The sequence below is a fragment of the Castor canadensis genome, chromosome 7, assembly GCF_047511655.1.
Source record: "Castor canadensis chromosome 7, mCasCan1.hap1v2, whole genome shotgun sequence".
NCBI classification, from domain to species: Eukaryota; Metazoa; Chordata; class Mammalia; order Rodentia; family Castoridae; genus Castor; species Castor canadensis.
In genome coordinates, this window is record NC_133392.1 from 131,730,948 (window position 1) to 131,751,231 (window position 20,284).

General features: G+C 57.4%; 1 protein-coding gene across 1 annotated transcript; it reads right to left on the reverse strand.

The window, feature by feature from the left end:
* Positions 1-488: 488 nt before the first annotated feature.
* Positions 489-20,032, reverse strand: Foxo6 (forkhead box O6). The gene is made up of 2 exons (XM_020167990.2): positions 19,158-20,032; positions 489-2,033 (listed from the first exon to the last, which is right to left on the reverse strand). The coding sequence occupies exons 1-2, from the start codon at positions 19,569-19,571 to the stop codon at positions 768-770; spliced, it is 1,680 nt and encodes a 559-aa protein (XP_020023579.1). The 5' UTR covers positions 19,572-20,032; the 3' UTR covers positions 489-767.
* Positions 20,033-20,284: the final 252 nt, after the last annotated feature.

A 20,284-nucleotide genomic window follows, 5' to 3' on the forward strand; every position in this document is an offset into this window, starting at 1 on the left:
GCTGGGGACACCGCGCCCACTGCCCGCCCCGACTGGACACTTATAAATATGGGAGAGGGGCCAGAACTGGCACAGAGAAAGGGGTGTCAGGTTGGGGGGTGGATCCGGAGCTGAAGCCTGCTGAAGAGGCTATCACCAGTACTGGAGGTGTGGGGATTGGTAAAGGTTGACTGACGTGGGAGAGGAGACACCAGGGCTGGCTAGGAAAGGAGGAAGAGGCTAAACCGTGGGGTTGGGAGTCGTGGGAGGACGGCTTAGGGCTGGAAGAGAACTGCTCAGGGTGGATGGCCAATCTTTAGCTGTGTTTTCCAGAGTTGCTGGCTTCGGGTAGTGAGACTAAGACCAGCTGGGGGGAAAGTGTCAATTTGAGAATCAGATTGGAGTTTGGGGTGGGCTATGCGTCACGTCACCGCAAATGAAAGATTCAGAAACGTCCCCGCCCCATCTCTTAGGTGGCTTCCCTGGCCAGCATCCAACCAGGTGGCCCACCTTGCTCTTCCCCAGTGGATTTTAGCCTCCTCTCCCTGGCTTCCTGCCCCTTGGAGGAGGAGGGGGAGGCGGGTCTCAGGAGTTCCACAGGAATGACAGGGTGCCCCATCGCTCTCTCCCTCTTCCCTCTGCGGTCAACTTCTGAGGGCTGTCTCTAACTGATTTGGGGCTGCCTCCTGGGTCCTCCCGTGGAGCTGGATCGGGGATGGGGACCCAGGGATCAGGATGGGAAGACAGAGGCCCCTTGGGGATGGACCGGGGCACCTGGGAGGCGGCCCTCAGCCAGGTACCCAGCTCTGGTTAGGGGGTGGGGCCCCGGCCAAGCCAGGGGGCGGTGGAGGCAGGGCTGAGTCGAAGTTGAAGTCCATTTCGTCGCTGTCCATGAAGTCGTTGAGGATAATGGACTCGACGTCACACTCTAGGCTCCCGCTGAACATGTCGAGGTCCAGGTCCGCCGGGAAGCGGTCAGGAGCGGCACCCAGCGGCCCGGCGGCTGCGGCCGCATATGGCCCTGGCATTGCGTCCAGCAGGAGGCCACCAGGTGGGCCCCCAAAGGCTGCGACGTGGCCCGGCGGTGCCAGGCCCGCGGCTCCCGCCTCGCCGGACAGCGTCATAAGGCTGATGGGGTGGGCTAAGGCACTGCGCGAGGGCGCCGGCGGCGCATACGGGGCCGTCCCCTTGCCGGGGTAGGCGGTGGCCGCGCCCGCCAGCGCCAGCTCCCCGGGCGCGCCCAGCACCGGGCCGGGCCTCGGGGCGGGCGGCGGGGGTGGCAGCAGGGCGGGCAGCGCCCCCGGGCGGAAGGGTGCGGCGGCCGGCGCGAAGCTGGCCTGCTTGTTCTCCTGGATGGTCTGCATGGGCAGGCGGCGCAGCGCGCCGAGCGCTGGCGGCCCGAAGCCCCCTCCCCCGCCGTAGGTGCCGCCCTTGCAGCCGCCAAAGTAGGCGGGCGTCCCGGCTCGGGCCCGCGGCCCATAGGCGTCCTGCGCGCCGTCCAGTAGGGCGTCGGGCAGCCCCGCGCCTCCGCTGCCGTGCAGGCCCAGCGGGCCTCCCAGCTCCGCCAGGCGGGGCAGCTCGCCGGGGCAGCGCGCGCCCAGCGCCGGCGACAGCGCGCTTGCAGGGCTCGGGTACATAAGTGGCGATGATGGCGCCAGGGCCTCCAAGGCTTCGTCGTCCTCCAACTCGGCCGCCTCCCCGAGCAGGGGTCTCCCACTACCGCGGAAGTCGGCCCACGCCTCGTAATCGTCGCTGGCGTGCGAAGCTGGGCTGGCGGCCCACTTGGCCGCGGCAGGCAGGGGCCCTGGGACAGGAGCGCCCGGAGGGCTGTCGTCGGGGCTTCGGTCGGGTGCCTGTAGCTGCTTCTTCTTGCTCGCTTTGCCCTTGATGCGCAGGAACTTGGCCCCGTTGTCCATGGACACAGCCCTGCGCCGCGGAGTCTTGCCTGTCTTTCCGCCCTCAGGGTTCAGCATCCACCACGAACTCTTGCCAGTACCCTCATTCTGCACGCGGATGAAACGGGTGTGCAGCGACAGGTTGTGCCGGATGGAGTTCTGTGGCCAGAGACAAGGGCATGGGTGGGGGAGTGGGAAGTAAGGAAGCCAAAAGGATAGAGGAGAAAGTGATGGGAAGAGAAGTAGAGGAAAAAGAAAAGTGGGAGGGTAAGAGGCAGAGGAGAGCCGGAGGGGGAGGAGAGAAAATAGGGAAGACAAGAGGGTCAGTGGGATAAGAGAGTTGGGAAAAGACGGGGTGCATTTGTAAGTGCCAGGTTGGACAAACCCAGAATACCGCTGTTCTCCCCAAAACCACACCGGTGCACCTCCACCCTCCCCCACCCGACACAGACAATGCCCAAGAGCCAAAAGGATGGGGCTGGAGCTTTGGCTCAACCTTTCCCTGGAGATTTGACAGCCACACCCCCATCCCCCCACCCCCACCCCCACCCCCACCGAGCTCTCTGAGCCTGCAGAGGACCAGAGGCAGAGAAGCAGGACCCCTCTCCCCAACTCTGCCAAGACTCTCGCAGGGCTAGCCCGGCTGCCAGGGCCCCCCAGCAGATTATGTAAGGGCTCATGCCGCTGCGCAGCTCATTTGTCCGCCCCCCTCCTTCCCCAGCCTGGCATGGCGCCAGGAGCCCGAAAACCCAGGGCTCCAGAAATCAATCTCGCGGTGACTGATTAAGCCCTGTTTAGAACTAATTGCTCTTTCGTGTGTGGGGAGAATAAATTACCTGCTTTAATTTCGTGTCTTTAAAATGCAACTGCAGGTAGAGAAGACTGTTAACCCTTTGCTGGGAGGGCCTGGCCAGGGAAAGCAGGTAAGCTGGGGGGTCCCCAAGGTGGATATAGGCCTGAGACTTTCCAAAGACTCACCCCCAACTTCTCTGAGCTCCTGCAAACTCCACAGAGGCCTTAGATCTTACCAAGCACCTGCCAGGGCGACCTCTGGCCATGGAGACCTTAGGGTCCACTCCTGACCTGCCTGCTTTCAGGCCAGCACGGCTTTCCAGACATCCCTGCCCACACTGGCCAGCTCTGCCCTCCAAGCCCTTTCCTGGTGGCGTCTTTCTTTACACCATCCCCACACACTCCTCATCTCCAGACATGAAGATCTAGACTCAGAGAGGCAAAGTGCTTGCTGAAGGCTCCACTACCCTTTCTGGTACCTCCCAGCCTTCACCTTTACCATCCAGCCCATATCATCATCTTAATTTCTGCTGTACCAGTCTGCAGTGCTCCTTAGGTAAGGCCTATCCTGGGGACAAAGGAAGACAGCGGAACCCATAGCTCCAGTGACCTGGCTCCCACAGAACCTAGAGCAGAACTTCCACTGGATCTCTCTCCCACCGGCCTTGACTTCTGTGCTCAAGCACTACTGTGCTGACAGCATGGCTTGGCTATCAGAGGACGGGACAGGATGCCTGGCTCTTTGCCCACCCAGCTTTGTGGCCATGGCAGTGTATCAATCTCTGAGCTACTCTGAAAAAATGGGTTACTGTCACAACAACTCATGAGGCTGTTAGATCATTCCATGAACTAACGCATGTGCTTTAGTGTTGGTAGACACTTCAGGTGCTTATAAATGGTGGTTAAGCACCTCCCTCTGGCCAGACACCTTCACCTCCTAGATCACCTGCTCTGTCACCATTTTCTTATCATCATGCTTTGAGTACAGTGGTGCTGGGCTCCAACCACTTGCAGAAGTTTGCATTACTCCATTTCATCCACCAGCCCCAAAGGTGCGATGTCTCACAGGTAGGCAGTGATACCAGGTGCCACCTAGCCCTGCCCAGGTTATAGACCTGCTCTTAACCCATTCATTCACCCAGGCACATGATAACCTGTGCTTCAGGGGCTCTACCTCCTACCTCGTCCCCACCAGTCTCCAGAGGTCCTTCCTGCTGCCCAGTGTCACCTCCACCTCCCACCCCAAGTCTGCTGACCCCCAGGCTGTCTCTGGCACTTTCTGGGTCTGGGAGGTGACAGCTGGAGCTTGCCAGCTTTGCCCTGCCTAGCTTCTCCTGGGGCCCTGAGAGGAGGGGAGTTTGACCCCCAGGGAGTGGTGTTCCCTCACCTCCTTCCCTGTTCCGCCCCTGCACCTGGCTCCCTGGCCCCTCCCCACATCTGTGCTCAGGTCCTCAGAGACCTCAGCTCTCATCCTCCAGAGGACTGTCTGACTTGCCAGAGGCTCCACCTCTCACCTCCCACTCCTCCAGCTGGAGGTTGGTCAGGCAACACCTCTTTATTAATGTCATTATTATGTGCCAGCCTGGTTCAGAGTGGTGGGGGCAGGAGGAAGGACACCACCAGGTACCCCGCACATAGTACCAGCATTTTTGTCCCAGGCGTGCTAAGTCTTACCTCACATAATCATTATGCCAGACTCCATAGAGTCAAGATTGGGATCCCAAGTTCAAGATGAGGAAAGTGAGGTTCAGAGACCATGAGCAGGTTAAGGAACCACAGTTTGTGTGGCACAGAGCCAGACATTGATTTCAGGTTGGTCTTACTCTGAATCTAAGGAATTACATTGTGCCATAGGACAGGGAAGAGACAGAAGCCCGTGCTCTTCCAACTCTCCATGTAAACTACCCTAAAAGCTAGTGGTGTAGGAAGGCTGAGGCATGTTGCAAGGTCAACATTTCCTAAAGTCTCATGCTTCCTCTTTTGAATTCAAGGGAATTTTGCATGTGTGTCATAATACATTCACATCTTCTTTATAAATATTATAAAAATGTTTTATGTTACCTAAGACATGCTTCAGGCCTATGAAGGTTTGCATCCTTCTTCCCTTGGTCCTCTACACAGCCAGGTACCTGGGAGCTCAAGTCCCAGCCCGACACCTTGGCTGGTCCCAACCCAGGGAAAACTAAAAAAACCCTTCCCAAGGTGGCCCAGGACCTGGTATCAGAGAAAAGATGTGAGCCCAGGCCTCCTGACCACAGCCCAGTGCTCTTCCCACTCCACCAAGCACATCCCTCCTTCTCTCTCGAACTCAGGTGCCCTCCCCGTAAAGTGAGGACATGGGCCAATTGTTCTATGGGGACCTTTGCAGTTTGACTCTGAAATTCTTGAATTCATACAATCCACAGGTTTTCAGGGATTTTTCTTAAAGCAGTGGAACTCTTATAAATGGAATCTAATGCAAAACTGAAGTGATATACCCTCAAGCCTCAGGTGGTGTGGGAATACCTGGGACCCTGTCCACTGACTTCTGTATCCCTCAGAAAACAAGCCCTTGAGGAGGGTTTCTGCAGGCCAGATGGATAGGACAGCTGAGTCCAGGGGGATGACATGCCTTGCCCAGGGTCATGCAGGGAGGTAGCTCTGAGCTGGGCTCTGGATCAGGGGTGAGTCAGAGATGTACCCACTGAGAGAGTCACAGACCTTGCAGCCCAATGTGGCTCCTCAAGGCCCAGCATCTAGTACCAATCAGAGCTCCCCACTAACATCCAGTAGCAAGCACGGATCACAAATCTGGCTTATCCTCAAGGCCTCCTGGGAGGCCAGAGGCCATGGAGGAGGTAAGGGAGGTAGAGAAGGGAGACACCTGTGCCAGGCAGCAGTAACCAGGGCTCCCTCTTGGAGTCACCTAGCAACCCACCACCTCAGCCATGGCCCCAGCATGCCCAAGCTCCCCTGGTGCCCAGAGCTGGGCCCAGCTTCTGGGGCCTTGCACACCTCTCACAACTACATCCAGGATTAGTGCATACTCCCAGGGGAGGTAGGTCCTCCCTATTGAGGCCTCAGGGAGACCATCTCGGGGCAGAGGGAAAAGAAAGTGGGTTACATCCCATGCCCACTCCATTCTCCTTCACAACCTGGGCAGGGGAGAACAGATCTCTAAGGCCTACCCACTACAGAAAGGAGGCTGGCAAGGTGAACACAGGGCAGAGCGCTTGGGCTGTGCATTGGATTGGGATGTCTGTTTCAGCTTCAACACCCACGAATGGTGAGACCCTGGGACAAGGTTCTTTGAAGATCCAGTTCCTCCAACAGCGACCTGCTTCTACCCTTGATTCCCTGCAGCATCCACATGGCAGCCAGAGGGAGCCTTTAAAATGAAGAGATCTTGTGCAGTCCTCCCCAAATCCCTGCCATGGTCCACAGACCCTCCAAAATCTCTCAGGCATCCTACTCTATACTCCTTCCTGTTCCTTCAACTTGCCAGGCAGCATCCCTTGCCCCAGATGCCCACAGAGATCTCTCAAGTCCAAATCTATATTCAATGGTACCTTTTGCAACGAGGCCATCCTGACTATTCTCCAAAAACCGTTCTTCTTTCCTGCTATTTTTTGGCCCCCTTCAGCAATGCTCACTTTCTAAATTAATACAGGTTGTACATTCCTAAACCTAAAATCCTAAATTTGAAGTGCTTTAAAATCTGAAACTTTTTGTGTGTCATGGTTTTCAGATTCTTGGATTAGGGCTACTCAACTGGTAAAGTCTATGCAAATAGTCAAAATCTGAAACGCTCCAAAATCTGAAAACACTCTGGTCCCAAGCATACTAGATATGGAGAGAGCTGAGGAGGGCCTTCCAGGGTGCACAAGCCACGCCCTCCCTATGCCCGCACCTTCTCCCCAGATTGACCCAGGCTTGCTCCCACCAAGGTCTCCCACAACCCACATCACCCAGGCCAGCCAAACAACACTCCAGGAGCCCCAGCGGGGCAGAATAACCTCGACCTTGCTGATGGTGACTCCCTCATGGACAGAGTCTGATCTGTCTAGTGGCAGCAGCTCATCTATCCAGCAGGACACTCTCATCTATTCCCAGGACACCCTTCGCCCACGAGCAGTAATGCATTCATCTGACAGCACAACCCCATTTATCCAGCACACCAGTCCCATTCATCCAGCAAGTACAACCTCGTTTGCTAACAGCACTCCATTCACCTGATGGGCCCCCTCATTTATCCAGCAGGACACCCTCATTTATCCTGTAAGTCGGACACGCTCCTTCCTCCTGTGGTGTGCCTATGTTCTCTGATGGTGCAACCCGACTGATCCAGCAGGACATCATCTCTCGTACAAATACACTTCATCCCCTGACAGTACAACCTCATTTATCTAATAATGCAGCCTCACCTTGCCTCCAAGTACCACCTCATTCCCTGACAGTACAACCTCGTTTATCTTCCAGTACAACCTCATTTCTCCTCCCAGCACAGCTTCATTCCCTGACAGCTCAACCTCATCCAATCTTACTCCTCCAGCCAGGGCCTGCCAGGTCTGGGCAGGGGGTAGAGTGTGGAAAGAGAGGTCCCACCATTTGCTGCCCCCTACCTACAGGGGGCTGTCTGGTGCTACAATTGTGTCCTGTCTTCCCAGGTCCAGAAGGATCCATGGGAACACCTTTGTGTTCTAGGTTGCTTGGCCTGGCCAGAGTCTCACTACTGCCTCACTTCCCATTTTATCCCCACTAGAGCTAAAGAGGGCCCACAGGATGGATTCTGGGACATGGAATCCCATGCTGTCTGTGCCTTCTTCTGATCCTGTGATTGTGGGCAGGGAGTATGGGGAAGGTTACCCCTACTGGGGACACATACACTAGTGTGCTGCTAAATGTTTACCAGCCAGTTCTCCAGGAGGAAACCCCCAGCCAAATGGATGTGTGGCTTTTGCTGTTTCCTGTGGTATGAATACTCCCACTGTGGCCCATGTGAAGCTGCCAGCGTGACGTCACTGAGTAAAGACCTGGGAAACAGTGTGCATGATCAGCTCTCAGGAGCCAGTGTGAGCCAGCTCTGCACACCACCAGCATGTGCTTCCAATATGAGGCAGGAGAAAGGTGCCACCTGCTATGTGCCAGGCATAGGTGAAGCTTTTATCCTGATAACCCTCCTTTTCAGTAGGGACTGATATTTTACAAATGTGAAACTGAGGATCTGAAGGGTTAAATGACTCCTGAGACTCCAAAGCCAGGGCTCTTCCCACTTCACCCCGACTGTGACAGGGGACACTCTGCTATCTACTCTAGTAGCCATCCCTGCCTTGGCTCTCAGGCCTAGGCTGTCTTTGCTTTCATCAGAGATAGGAGATGCAAGCCTTCGTGTCCTCCCACCCTCCCACCAAACCTGCACCTGAGGGTTCCAGGATCCCTTGAGTTCACTCCTGGGTTTTGTGTTCATACATCCAAGCCCAAGCCCAAACCCAAGGTAAGGTGTGGATGCCTCAGGTTTGTCCCTCTCTCAGGGGATCAATGCCAGATGGGATGTCTCCCCAGAGTAGAAACCACCTGTGGGGCTGTGGTGTGAGCTCTGATCCCCTCCAGGACTCTCATTTCCTTTCCCCTCCTTCCTCCCTTCCTGCATGAAGAAAGGGATAGGGCAAGGGTTGGAATCTCAGGTTCATCCATGTGACCTTGAGCCTCCCCTATAAAAGAAGGTATCAACTCTAATATCCACAGGGAGCTCCCACATAGCAAGACTCTCATTCCTTCCTTGTCTCAGAGTCCCAGGAGCAGCCCCCATTTCATCCCTTGTCCCTCATCCCACCCTGGGGCCCCAGCCCATCCAGGATCACATGCTTGTCTCAGACTCCCTGGGGGTCCCTTGCCCTGTTGCCTAAGGTAAAGCTGGGGTGCTTAGTCTAGGCAGGCTTCCTGGCAGAGAGGTAACAAGAATGACCTCAGGGTCCTGAAGCCATGTGTAGTCCTGGGCTCTAGGGTCTGCAGCAGAGGAAGGGTAAACAGACAAGTGGGGACATACAGTCAAGGTTGCCTACAAGTGAGTGCACTCAGGACCAGCAATAGAACAGAAGTGGGCAGACAGGGTCCAGGAGGAACCGAATGTTGAAGCAAGGCATAAGGTCAAAGATCAAGTTGTGATAACTCCCTTCCCACCAGAGATATTAGAAGAGCTCACTCAACCAGCCCAGCAGCAACAAACCAGCAACAAACTCACTCCTGCTCAAAACCCACAAGCCTGCAAATTCCAGACACTCGAGAGCCCTCTGGTGCCCCCAGCCCCATCACCCCTAAGCCCAGGCCCACCTCCATTTGTGGTAGACAATCCATCCCTCATGCCTTTGCACTGTTCCTGCAACCCTTGTGCTTCGCTCTGCCCTCCAGATCCTGCTCCTGCAAGGTCAGCTCTGTGGCCCCTCCCGAGTCCCTCCAAGGGCCTCAAGACACTTGCATGCCTCCCCAAATACACCCTGCAGTACTATGGACATCTAATTGCAGGCTGGACTCCCAACTCTGTTGAGTCTGTCTCCCTACCTGAGTTCATGGGGGCAAGTCATGGTTCACGGGAAGTCAACGAGCAGGACAGAGCCTTCAGCAGCCATTGACCCTGAGGCAAAGCCTCAGGCCAGTGTTCCAGGCACTGCCCACTCCCCTGCTTAGGGAGGACTTAGGGTCCTGCCTAAGCTTCCTGCCTCCCGATTTCCCCTGCCACAGGGCTCAACACTTCTTGCTCCTCTGGAGAATTCAGCAAGGTAAGGGAAAGGATTGCCTTATTGTTTGGTTTTTGAGATAGGGTTTTACTATGTAGCCCATGATCCTCCTGCCTCAGCCTCCTAAGTGTTGGGATTACAGGGTGTCACCACACTCAGCCAGGACTACCATTTATTGACTATTAACATGTTATACCTGTGCTGACGCTCAATAATTACCATCTTACCAAGTCTTTGGTAAAAAGAACCACCTGAGTTGGTTTGTCATCCCCACTTTACAGATAAAAAACTGAAGTCAAAGTGCATGGCAGTGCAAGAATCTGCACCCAGGGCCCTTGCTCTATTCCTCTTGCCCTGAGCAGCCTCTGAAGGCATCTAGGGCGGAACTGAGGTGAAGCAGCTCCAGAGTGAGCCTGGGGCAGAAGAGGGGGCTGGCATGCTGGCTCAGCAACCCCTTCAAACAATCCCTAACAGCAAAGCCATTCATACCTCACCCTGGCACTCCTCTAGTCTGAGCTCTCTCTCACGGGCAGGCAGCACCTCCCCACTCCCCTGACCAGGCCCTGGGAGCAGCTGCAGTGACCTCACTCATCCCTGCCCTGGGCCCAGCTCTGGGGAGGGCCCAGCAGCTGTGCCCCAGCCCTGCAGACTGGCTCCTGGTGGGAGGTGTAGGGGGGGAAGAGGAGGAGTGGGCACAGTGCCAAGAGAACCATCTGCTCTCCCAGGGGCATGGCCACCCGTACAGACACTGGCCTTGCCCCCAAGGGCTGCCCTCGGCCCTCTGTCCCCATGCCAAGGGGCTCCAGGAGCCAGGGCAGCCCACCCAGACCGGGACACCAGCCTCATCTGCCATCTGTCTTCTGGAGATTCAGAGACCCTTCAGAACATGTTGGAGCACCACGAATGTCCACTGAAAAATGAACACGTGCTCAGGCGAGCTCCAGGGCAGAGGCCAGAGGCCAGGACTGGGTGTGCTGAGCTCTGCATGCCCAGTCCTGGCCTTGCTGGCTAGGAGCCCTAACTCCCCTCCGGAGGCCTCCATCCCCACACATCTGCTCAGCTGGCAGGTGCCTCTGGCAAAGGGCAAGCCCCTTCCCCCACTGCCCAGCTCAGGTTACAAGAGGAGGAGGTGGCAAGGCCAGCTGAGGACAGGGGAGGGGACAGGAGGGAGAAGGAGGAGGCCTCAGAGCTTCCCAGAGTGTTGGGGGAGGGGAACTAGAAGCCAGAAAGGAAAGGGCCTGCCCAAGGTCACTCAGCCTGCCAGCAGGACAAAGAAGAGCCAATATCCCAGGGCCAGGCAGCCCTAGGTCCCAGGGTGACTTCAAACAAGTAATTTCCTTTATCTGTAAAAGTGAAGAGCCTCAAACCCACTCTGTTTGCCTCTCAAGGCTATGGGGGAAGACTCTGGAGGCTTAAAAGCAGTGGGTCAGAGTAAGGGCAGGTGACTTTCCTAAGTATCTGATATCTCAGACTCAGATACTTAGAAGGGGGACTCCTTCAACATACACCACACACACACTCACACAGAGACAGACAGACACAAAGGCAGTGTCTCTCAGGGTGAGGTGAAGGCAGCCCTACCCCACATAGCACATTGGGAAGTGGCCCTGGTTCCTTTCCCTTCCTAGAGCAAGGGATGGCAGTACTGACAGCTAAGACTTCCTGGGGAGTTTATATGCATCTTTCCTGGAAAGCTCATTCCATTTTGTACAGCATGAAACTGAGGCTCCTCCTCGAGGTACACAGAGGGCAGGGAGTACTAGGCTCTACCAGCACCACTGGCTGGTAACCCAGCTCTATTCCACCTAAGATTCTCAAGGGCACAGAAGGGAGCTGCAGAGATCGCAGGCCGCCTGTTGGACTCTTCAGGCCTCCATTCTATGTCAGACTCATCTCCCCTGTGCCCCAGTATCAGGCCCGCACTGTTCCCTCTCCATACCACCTTTGGGTGACCTACCTGTGCCATTCCCAGCCCCCACAGCCTGGAGCACCTAGCTCCTGAGCCTGCCTGACATTCAAGGCCACTCAAGCACTTGCTTCTCCAACCTTCACTCCTGCTGGGCTCTCCGAAGAGTCCTTAGGGCTCAACCTCCTTTGTCTGGCTCCCTCCCCCACCTTCAAGCACCTTACAGCTGATTATCTGACCTTCCATCCCTACCCTAACAGTTTTTATCCTGAATCAGAATCAGATAGCCTCCTCTTCTGAGCTTGACAGGCCCCTCAAGGTCAGGGTGCACTTCTCTTGAAGCAACACTTCACAGCAGGTGCCCACCATGTGCAGCCTTGGATTATAGTGGATGGTGGACCTGCCCTCAGCCCTGGGCCTGCAGATCAGAGGAACATCAGGCTGATCTGTCCCTAACCCAGGGAAAGGCAGCCAGGAACCCAGGGCCATTCCCCGCAGGTTAGAAGCCTCAGAGGAGAAGGTCAGTTTGGAATGGCCTGGCCACAGCGGTGGGCTGCCACTCATGGAGGGAAACTGCTAAAGCCTCTTCTCCCATTCTTAGTTTCTTAATCTGCGATTGGGGATGGATGGTAATAATACCAGTGTCTCAGGGTGGCTGCGAAAATGAAAGAAATATATGTGTTAGCACATGGCAGAACAAACAGTTTAGTGTGGCTAAAGCATGGGTCAGAAGATGGGAAGGTGGCTGGAGGTGAGGCTGGCGAGTAGCAGGCCTGGAGTGTCACATTGAGGCTCTAGGACTGGGAAGGCGCTGGGCTGTACGCATGTTCTTATTCTCCATACCCACCCCCTCAGCCAGCAGGGAAGGGGCTGTGAGTGTGGGTTTCTTCCCCACCCCAGTCCAACCGGCTGGCTGAGCATTTCCCTGTCACTCCCTTCCATCCTGCGGCAAAGACTCTAGTAGCAGTACAAGGCAACTCTGGCTGTGGCTTCCTTCTCATGGAAGATGTGGGGATGGATGCACATCTGGGGCAGTCCCTTCAAACTCACTACATGGGGTTCAAATCTCTAGAGGATCTCAAAGAAGTGAGGAGAGGAGTTGGATCCACCTGGGCAGTGGGCTTGAAGAAGCTGGTCAACTCTGGAAGGAGGAAGGGACAAGCAGGAGATCAGGAAGCCACTATGTAAGGCCTCAATTCTGAATGATCCATCTCCAGACATACCTGTCAGAATACAGATCCCAGAGGCCACACCCTGACAGTCCGAAATAGAGGAGATGAGATAGGGAGTGGGAACCTGTTTTGTTGAAAAGCTAGGTGACTCTGATCACCAGTTGCGTTTGTGAACAACTAAGGATTTAAGGCAGAAATTCTCAAGGAGATGTGTTCCAGAATCACCTGGAAGGTAAGTCTTCAATCAAACCACCCAAGTACCCCACTTAATTTCTGAGAGGGGTCCCAAGGGTGCAGCCAAGGAGGGCTGCCTTGGTGAGCATGTGACAAAGGAGCAGTTGTGTGTTGAGCACTCCAATAGGGTGTGAAGGTGGCAGGCAGAGCAAGACACCTGAGATCAGAGGCAGCAGGGAAAGTGGAAGGGAGGGTGGGGCCTGGATAATGTCAGGAGAGGGCCCAGGGGTCCAAACAGAGCAGTTGGTTGGCTCCCAGGGGGAACTGAGGAGCCTAGGAGGGTTCTAAAGCAGGAGAGGGACTGAGGGCAGGTGGGCCGGCTGGTATATGGGGCTGAGCACTGGCGTTCTAAGGTGGAGAAACAAGATAGAAACAGATCTGCATCTAAATCAAGACTCTGCCTTGCCCAACTATGACTCGATTTCCTCAGCTGCAAAATGGGGCTATTAATGCAGATCTGACAGGACGTAGGGATGATGAAATGAAAATGTCTAGCACCCACACCTTAATTCTCTTATTCTAGCACCCCCTTCTCACAAGAGGTACCCCCCCTTAGAGACCAAAAAAGTTTCTCTGCAGAGGGAGGCCCCTCCCCCACACACCACCTGGCCCCCCTCCCACCCCCACATATGGGTTGGGGGGGTGGGGAGAGGCAGCAAACAGCCAAACCCTCCCAAAGAGGAGTTGGTTTCCATGGTAACCTGGGTGCCAGGAGAAGGGGGGCGCTCAAGATCCAGCTGTCCCTTGAGCGCCCTATCCAGGCCCCAGAGCCTCAGCTAATGCCCACCTAACACCCTGAACCCCCCATCTGCCTACTCTGGGGGCCATCTGGGACTGCCATGACCACACCTTGTGCTAGGATAATGTCTGCCACCTGGGTACTGCCTAGTGGCGGGGCAGCCATTTCTAAGTAGGATCCCAAGTTTAAGACCATTCACACCTATACTTCTTACGTGCATCTACCAGCAAGAACTCCTCAGTACTATGTGCCCTCTGTCCAACGAACCCCCAGTTCTCCTAGAACCTGAGGACTTGTAAGTCAAAGCACTGAAAGGCTCAGAGACTGAGTTAAGTAAGGAACCCTGAACACACAGGAGGACGATGAGGATCAGAATGAGACAGAACACGTCACTCTACCTCACACACACTGGATCAGGTTCCCCACAGGGGCTCTGTCCACCCTTGCCTAGCTCTGACTCCAAGTTACCCCAAAATGATGCTGGGGAGAAGAAACACATCCCTTTATAGCTTAAAGACTGTCCAGCAACAGAACAGGCAGTGCCAGAGGTGAACTCCCAGTCACTGGGATTGTGTTAGAGGAACTGAGGGCAGTCAAGTTGGGTTCCATACTCCTCCACCACTTCAGAGACCCAAAGTTGGATCTGGAGCTGGAGAGTGAGAAAGAGATCAGGAGGGGGCCTAGCCCCTTCCCTGTCTCCCAGGTATCCAGCCCAAGGTGGCAGGCAGATCCATAGCTGGAGTAGGGAGGGGTGGATGAGTCAACTGGGAGATTAAGGAAGCAGAGAGGTGAGGAGAAGCTCCCCCCTACAGTTGAGGCACTCCATCCCCCTTAGCCCTCAAAAGGCAAAGACAGACCCACCAACTGCCACCCAAAGACAGGAGAAGGTGGACTCCAAGGAACAAGCCCCCAAGCCTTTCAAAGTCCAAACCCAAGTCCTTTCCCTTCAGTCCCCTACCACACCCAGTCTGCCCAAGGGCATGGAAAAAGCTTGAGTTTGAGAGTAAGAAGGGGGTTCATTCTCTAGGTTTGCCACTTCCTAGGTACGTGACCTCGGGCAAGTCACTTCCCCACCTGGAAACAGGGACTCTAACCCAGTTGGAAATACGGTCTTGAGGATTTGATGGGGCACGCTCATAGCAAGTCGTGCCTGGTCCTGAGCCCTCCTGCCCCCAGAGCCTCTCTGCTCCTCAACCTCCCTTCCCCGCACCCCTAAGTCCCGAAGCTGAAGCCCTCAGAGCGTTCAGAGAGGGGGGGCCCACCCGCAGAAAGTGGGGGTTGGGGGGTGCTGAACTTTCGAACCCGCAAACCCCCCGCGCTGTTCATTACCTTAACGCGAGTTAAAAATAACCGTCTCATCTCTTTAAATTAGTCTGTCTGCAATTACTGCCTGGCACGGCGCTGCCCGCCATCGTCCCGCTGGAGCGGCGCCAGGTGGCAGGCGGGGGCCCTCACCCTGTCTGTCGGTCTGTCTGCCTCCCAATCCCCCTTCTCCCGTGGCGCGGCTACCCTCGAGGCCCCGGCGGCCCCGCCTCGAGAGCTCCCCAACTTGCGTGGGGCCCGGGGGTCTGTGGGGCCCACGGGGAGCGAGTGGTCCTCTGGGAGCTGAGGACTGGGGAGGGGGCTCCGGTACCGCGGCGGAGGAGGGGAGCCGGGAGGCCCGGGAAGCCGGAAGGGCCCGCAGCGCGCCAGCGCTCGTGGGTGGGTGTGAGCAGGTGGCCGTGGGAGTCTGCCGGGCGTGCCAGCAACTGTGCCAGGAGCGGCTGGCACGGGCTCGTGCCCAGGAGGCGGGCAGCTGCCAGCCCCTCGCTCGTGCAGTGAGGAGGGTGAGGACACCCCCCAATCGGGCTCACACCGCCTCCTCCTGCACCCCCACCAGCCCTTGGGGCTGGGGATCCCCGAGGACAAAGGAGGAGGAGGGAGTCCTGACAAGCAGGCTGGGGGTGGGGGAGGGCAGAGGGGAGCCCTACACTCACAACCACTATGTGTCTAAAGCAGGGCCCTGCTCCTGGCCTCTGAGATCTGTCTCTTCTTCCAGTCCTGGGGCCCCACCTGGAACTTACAGGTCCAGGGACAGGGCCTGGGCCAGATGGAGGGAACACCAGTCTCTGATCCCACCTCTCAACAGCCAGGCTGCTCCTTGAGGGAGAAAGGAAGTCCCCATCCACTGTATTCTCCCCTCCCCCCAAGGGCCTGGGGACAGGAATGGGAGGCGCCCAGGCCTGGCCTGGGAGCTCCCAAAGGAGCCTGCAGCCAGGAAACACAAAAGGAGGCAGAACAACTCCAGGAGTGCTGAGTGGAAGGAGTGGCAGGACTAGGAACAGCCTGGAAGGCTTCCTGGAGGAGTCCAGAGCCAAGGGAAAGTGGGGCTGTTAGCATCTGAGAGGGAGTGGGAGGCTCCACATTCCTTCCATACTCTTGGGACATGGTAAAAGAGAGAGAGACCTGACCAAGCACTGATCCCAAGCTTGAGACCCTCTGCCCCAGGAAGAACATGATGAGTCCCGTCGGTGGGGTTCTTAGCACTGAACCCTGCCTTTTTTCTCCAGGTCTTGGCCTGGTGTGTCCAGAACCTGCTGCTGGTCCTGCCTTCTCCAAACACTGTCCAGAGTGACTCGACTACCTGCCCACATCATAGATGAGACCACAGGGCAAAAGCCTAGCACATCATCCCCTTCCCATCTTGCCCACTCCACCTTTCCCATGCCACCTCCCTGCCAGCCTGGGAGCCTTAGGTTCCAGCCTGGCATACTCAAACCATCCCCCAAATCCAACATGCACAATTCTACCACCTGCCGTTGGGTGTGCAATCAACACCTTCTGAATGACTATCTCCCAAATTCTTCCCCATCAAGAGACAGCCCAGATCAAGTGCCACTTCCATTGTGAGGACCTGCCTGGGTCTTCAGGATATCTACCCACCTTCACTGAACCTCTGCCCTACCCCCAACCTTTCCTGTCTCAAAACACAGGGACTAAGTGTGGAAGTGCCTGCATCCTGAAAGCAGGGCCAAGGCCTTCTCTGTTGGTCCCACCCCACCACCACCCTATGGAATGCAGGCTTTCATACATCCCAGGGATTCAAGAGCAACACTTTTGTGGGGGAGGGAGGGAGGCAAGCATAATGGGCCTTCTTCCCAGGCCTGGCACCTGAGGTGGACCTCAGCCACAGTCAACCCGAGATCAGCTGAGAGTTGTGGATGGCTCCTCCACCAGGGAACGGGGGAAGAGGTAAAGGGGAAGGAAGGTGCAGGAATGCAAGGGAAAGGAGGCCCCCCAGGGAGCTAGGGGGATGGAAGGGGACAATATTCCCAGCGCCTGGGTGGTCTCTGCAAGGGCCTAGAAGGGAGCCCAAGTCAAAGGCACCTTCTCTAGTGCCCCAGCCCAGGAGTGGGAGCCAGGCACAGGGAGAACCAGTGTGTCCCCAGCAGTGTGGCGCAGTGGCAACTGCATTCAGTGGACAGGCGAGACTTGGGCCCTGATCCAGGGCCTGCTGCTTACTGAAGCCTCAGGAGAGACCCATCACCCTCCAAAGCTTCAGTCTCACAGTCCGAGAAATGAACTCATAAGACTAAATTATCTCCAAGTTCAGTTCCACCACATCCTAGGATTTGTATCTGCCCCTGCACAAAAGCCTTTTGCATCCCCTTCTCATACTTGCTGCCAGCAAGACCCTAGTCCAGTGGCTGAGTGGGATGTTGGAAGGTGACACACCTGGATTGGAGTCCAGCTTTCCCATCTTTTAAGTGTTGACCTTAGGCAGTTCATTCCCCCAGTCTGGGCTTCAGAGCCCTCCTCTGTAAGTGGTCATAGTAAAACCCACCTCCCAGACTGCTGAGAGCATTAAGGATGCATGTGAAGTGCCTGACAGACTTCAGCCCTGAAATGCTCAATGAACCGCAGTTGTCTCCTGGCTTCCAGCCTCAAGTCCCCTCTTCCCATCTTTCACCACTCTTCCTCATCCACCAAGTCCAGCTGGAGCTCCACCTCCTGCACAGAAGCCCTCCTGACCTGCTCTGGCCCACTGTTCTCTCCTGACCTCCACAACCTCTCTACTATCTACTCATCTTTTCACTCTCCTCTGCACACACTGATGACTGCTTGGTGCCAAGATCTATGCTGTGTGCTGGGGGCACAGAATGGCCCTGACACTGCTGCTGTTTTCAAAAGGGAGAGAGGAGAAGTGAGACAGGACACAAATGGCTAATATCCACTGCAGGCATGGAGAGGCCCAGAGAAGGGGGAGTTCTAAGCCAGCTAACAAGGGTTAAGAAGGGCTTCCTGAAGGAGGCATCATTGGAACTTTGTGCCCTTGAGGACAGTTATCACATTTACAAAAAGGAGTGGCAGGTGGGCCAGGGCAAGGGGAGCAGGGAGGGAGGTGGTTGCAAAGCCCAATAACAGGACCTATTTGGGAGGAAGTTGTGTTCTGTGGGGGTTGAGCCCAAGGGGACTGAAGAGGGGATAGGGAAGGAAACTCATGTCTACTCTTCCAGACTGTCCCTGCCCCATAGTGGTCAGTGAGAGACAGAGAAGCTGCCAACAAAAAACCTTGGGTTCCCAGGTCAGATCCTTACAAGGCTGCTATGGGCATCTGGAGCTGTCCATGTCCACAGCCTCACCTCCTGCACTGGCACACCCCCTCCCTTGGACCTGCAAGCACCACAGGGCACAGCCCCATCCCTGGATTCAGGTGTGCCTCTCCCATAGGGATTATGACAGCTCACCTCCTAGGCACAAGCCCCAGTCCAATCTCCTCACCCCCAAAGGCAAAACTACCCCCATTTTCCAACAAGATGGCCAGAGAAGGCCACAATCAAATCACCCCTGTCTTCTCCCAAGATGGCTCCCCCCTTTCCACTGCCTGGCACTGGGGCTTCCTTGGGGTACCCCAGCTCTTCCCCACAACCCCTAAATGCATCTGGGCTCAAAAGCCAGGGAGGTGAAAGGCAGCCTGGGGTGAGCAGTAACAGATCTCAAGCCCTCAACATCCTACTCTCCCACCAACATGCCATCACCCCCCCAGCCCCCACCCGAGACACACACACACACACACACACACACACACACACACACACACACACGCTGTTTCGGGTAAGGCTTGGACAGCATTTGCCCCAAGGAGAACTCACATCTCAGGTCCCCTGCCACACTCTCCACCCCAGGCTGACTGGTGCCCCAGGATGAACTCCAGGCACCCAGAAAACTGTGGGCCCATGGTCCATTGCACTCCTCACTCTGGGGCCACCTCCGGAAAGGGCAGTAGAGAGATTTGGGAGGGAAAGCAACCAGTGGCCCCAAGTCATGACTCCAGCTCTTTAAAAAGGGTGCCCTGGTGGAGAGGGTAAAACAAGAGTGACACAAAGCAAACTCGGGGAACAAGGGGCACTCTCCAATGTCCATAGCCTGGGAATGGGTTCCTCTGCTATGCCCCCAAGGATGGGGTGGAGATGTTCCTCGGGGACGCTTCATAGCGACAGTCCCTTGTTACCCTACCAGACCTCCCACCCCGCATCCTTCCTAGCGAGGGAGCACGCACACAGCTGCTCCCAGCACGCCCCCGCCTGTCCACCGACCGGCCCCACGCCCTGGGCGCACACTCCATGACCCCTGAGGGTGCTCCAGAGCCCTCCTACCGACGGCCCGCCTAGAACCCAGACGCACCTAGCAGCCCTTGGAAGCCCCAGTCAGCATCCCCAGTCCCCCTCCCCAGCCGGACGCCCCCACCTTCCAGCCGGCCGAGCTGTTGCTATCGCCTTTATCCTTGAAGTAGGGCACGTAACGGACCATCCAGTCGTAGATCTGTGAGAGCGTGAGCCGCTTGTCCGGCGCGCTCTCGATGGCTTTGGTGATGAGGTCGGCGTAGGACAGGTTCCCCCACGCGTTCCGCCGGGAGCTCTTGGCTTTCCGCAGCGGTCCGACCTCCGCGCCCAGCGGCGGCGCTGGGGCCATCGTCGGGGCCGTCGCCCGGCGTTCCGGCCCGCAGTCCTCGGCACCCTCAGCCACCCCTGCGCCCAGTGCTCCGTCCTCGTCGCCCGCCAAGTCGGGCTGCGGCAGGGGCCAGGTACACGAGCGCGGCCGGCTCTGCGGTGCGAAGTCCGGGTCCACGTCCACCTGATGCGCTCGAAGCTTAGCAGCCATGGTCCCGCCCGGCTCGGGCGAGGAGGGGAGGGAGGCTCCGCGGAGGGTGGGCGGGCGGCTCCGAGATCTGCGTGCCCCGGGGAGGCCCGCGGGAGGGGTCCCTGGCGGCGCCGGCTCAACCGCGGGGCGCCATGGGCCGAGGCGCGGAGGCAGCAGGCTGGACGCGCTGGGGAGCACGAAAAGAGGGAAAGACCCTGGCAGTGAGGGGGCGGCGGCCCGGGAACCCAGCGGGTACACACCTCGCCCAGCCCGGCTTCTAGCACCTGCCGCCTGCCTGCGCCTGCAGCCACCACCGCCACCGCCGCTGCCGCCGCTCCCTGGGCGCCGGTCCCGCGCGCGGGCCCCGCTCTCCCGGGACGACGCCGGATTGCACCATGCCGGAGCCCGAGCCCGTGCCGGAGCCCGCGCCGCCGCCGCCCGGTGAATGCCGCCGCCGCCGCTCCGGCTCCAGCACCAGCTCCCGCGCCTGCCGCGCTCAGCGCCGGCTGCACCTCGGAATGGGCGGGGGACAGGGAGGGGGCGGGCCCGGCGCGGGAGGGGGCGGGGCGTGCTCGCCCGCGGCCGCGGAATCCTCGGCCTGCCGGGTGCCCCGCCTGCAGGCTGGGGCGGGGGCGTGGAGCTCCCAGCCCGGGGCGACCCCACCGCAGCCCTTGCACGCCACAGCGCCGCCTACGGAGCGGGGGAGAAGAGGAGGACGCGACCCCGCCTCCTGC

Bases quoted from the DNA above. Each gene is read 5' to 3' on its own strand.
- Foxo6 (XM_020167990.2), bottom strand. From the start codon at position 19,571: ATGGCTGCTAAGCTTCGAGCGCATCAGGTGGACGTGGACCCGGACTTC. The intron at 2,034-19,157 runs GTGGGGGCGTCC...CTCTGGCCACAG, and splicing joins ACAGCTCGGCCGGCTGGAAG to AACTCCATCCGGCACAACCT.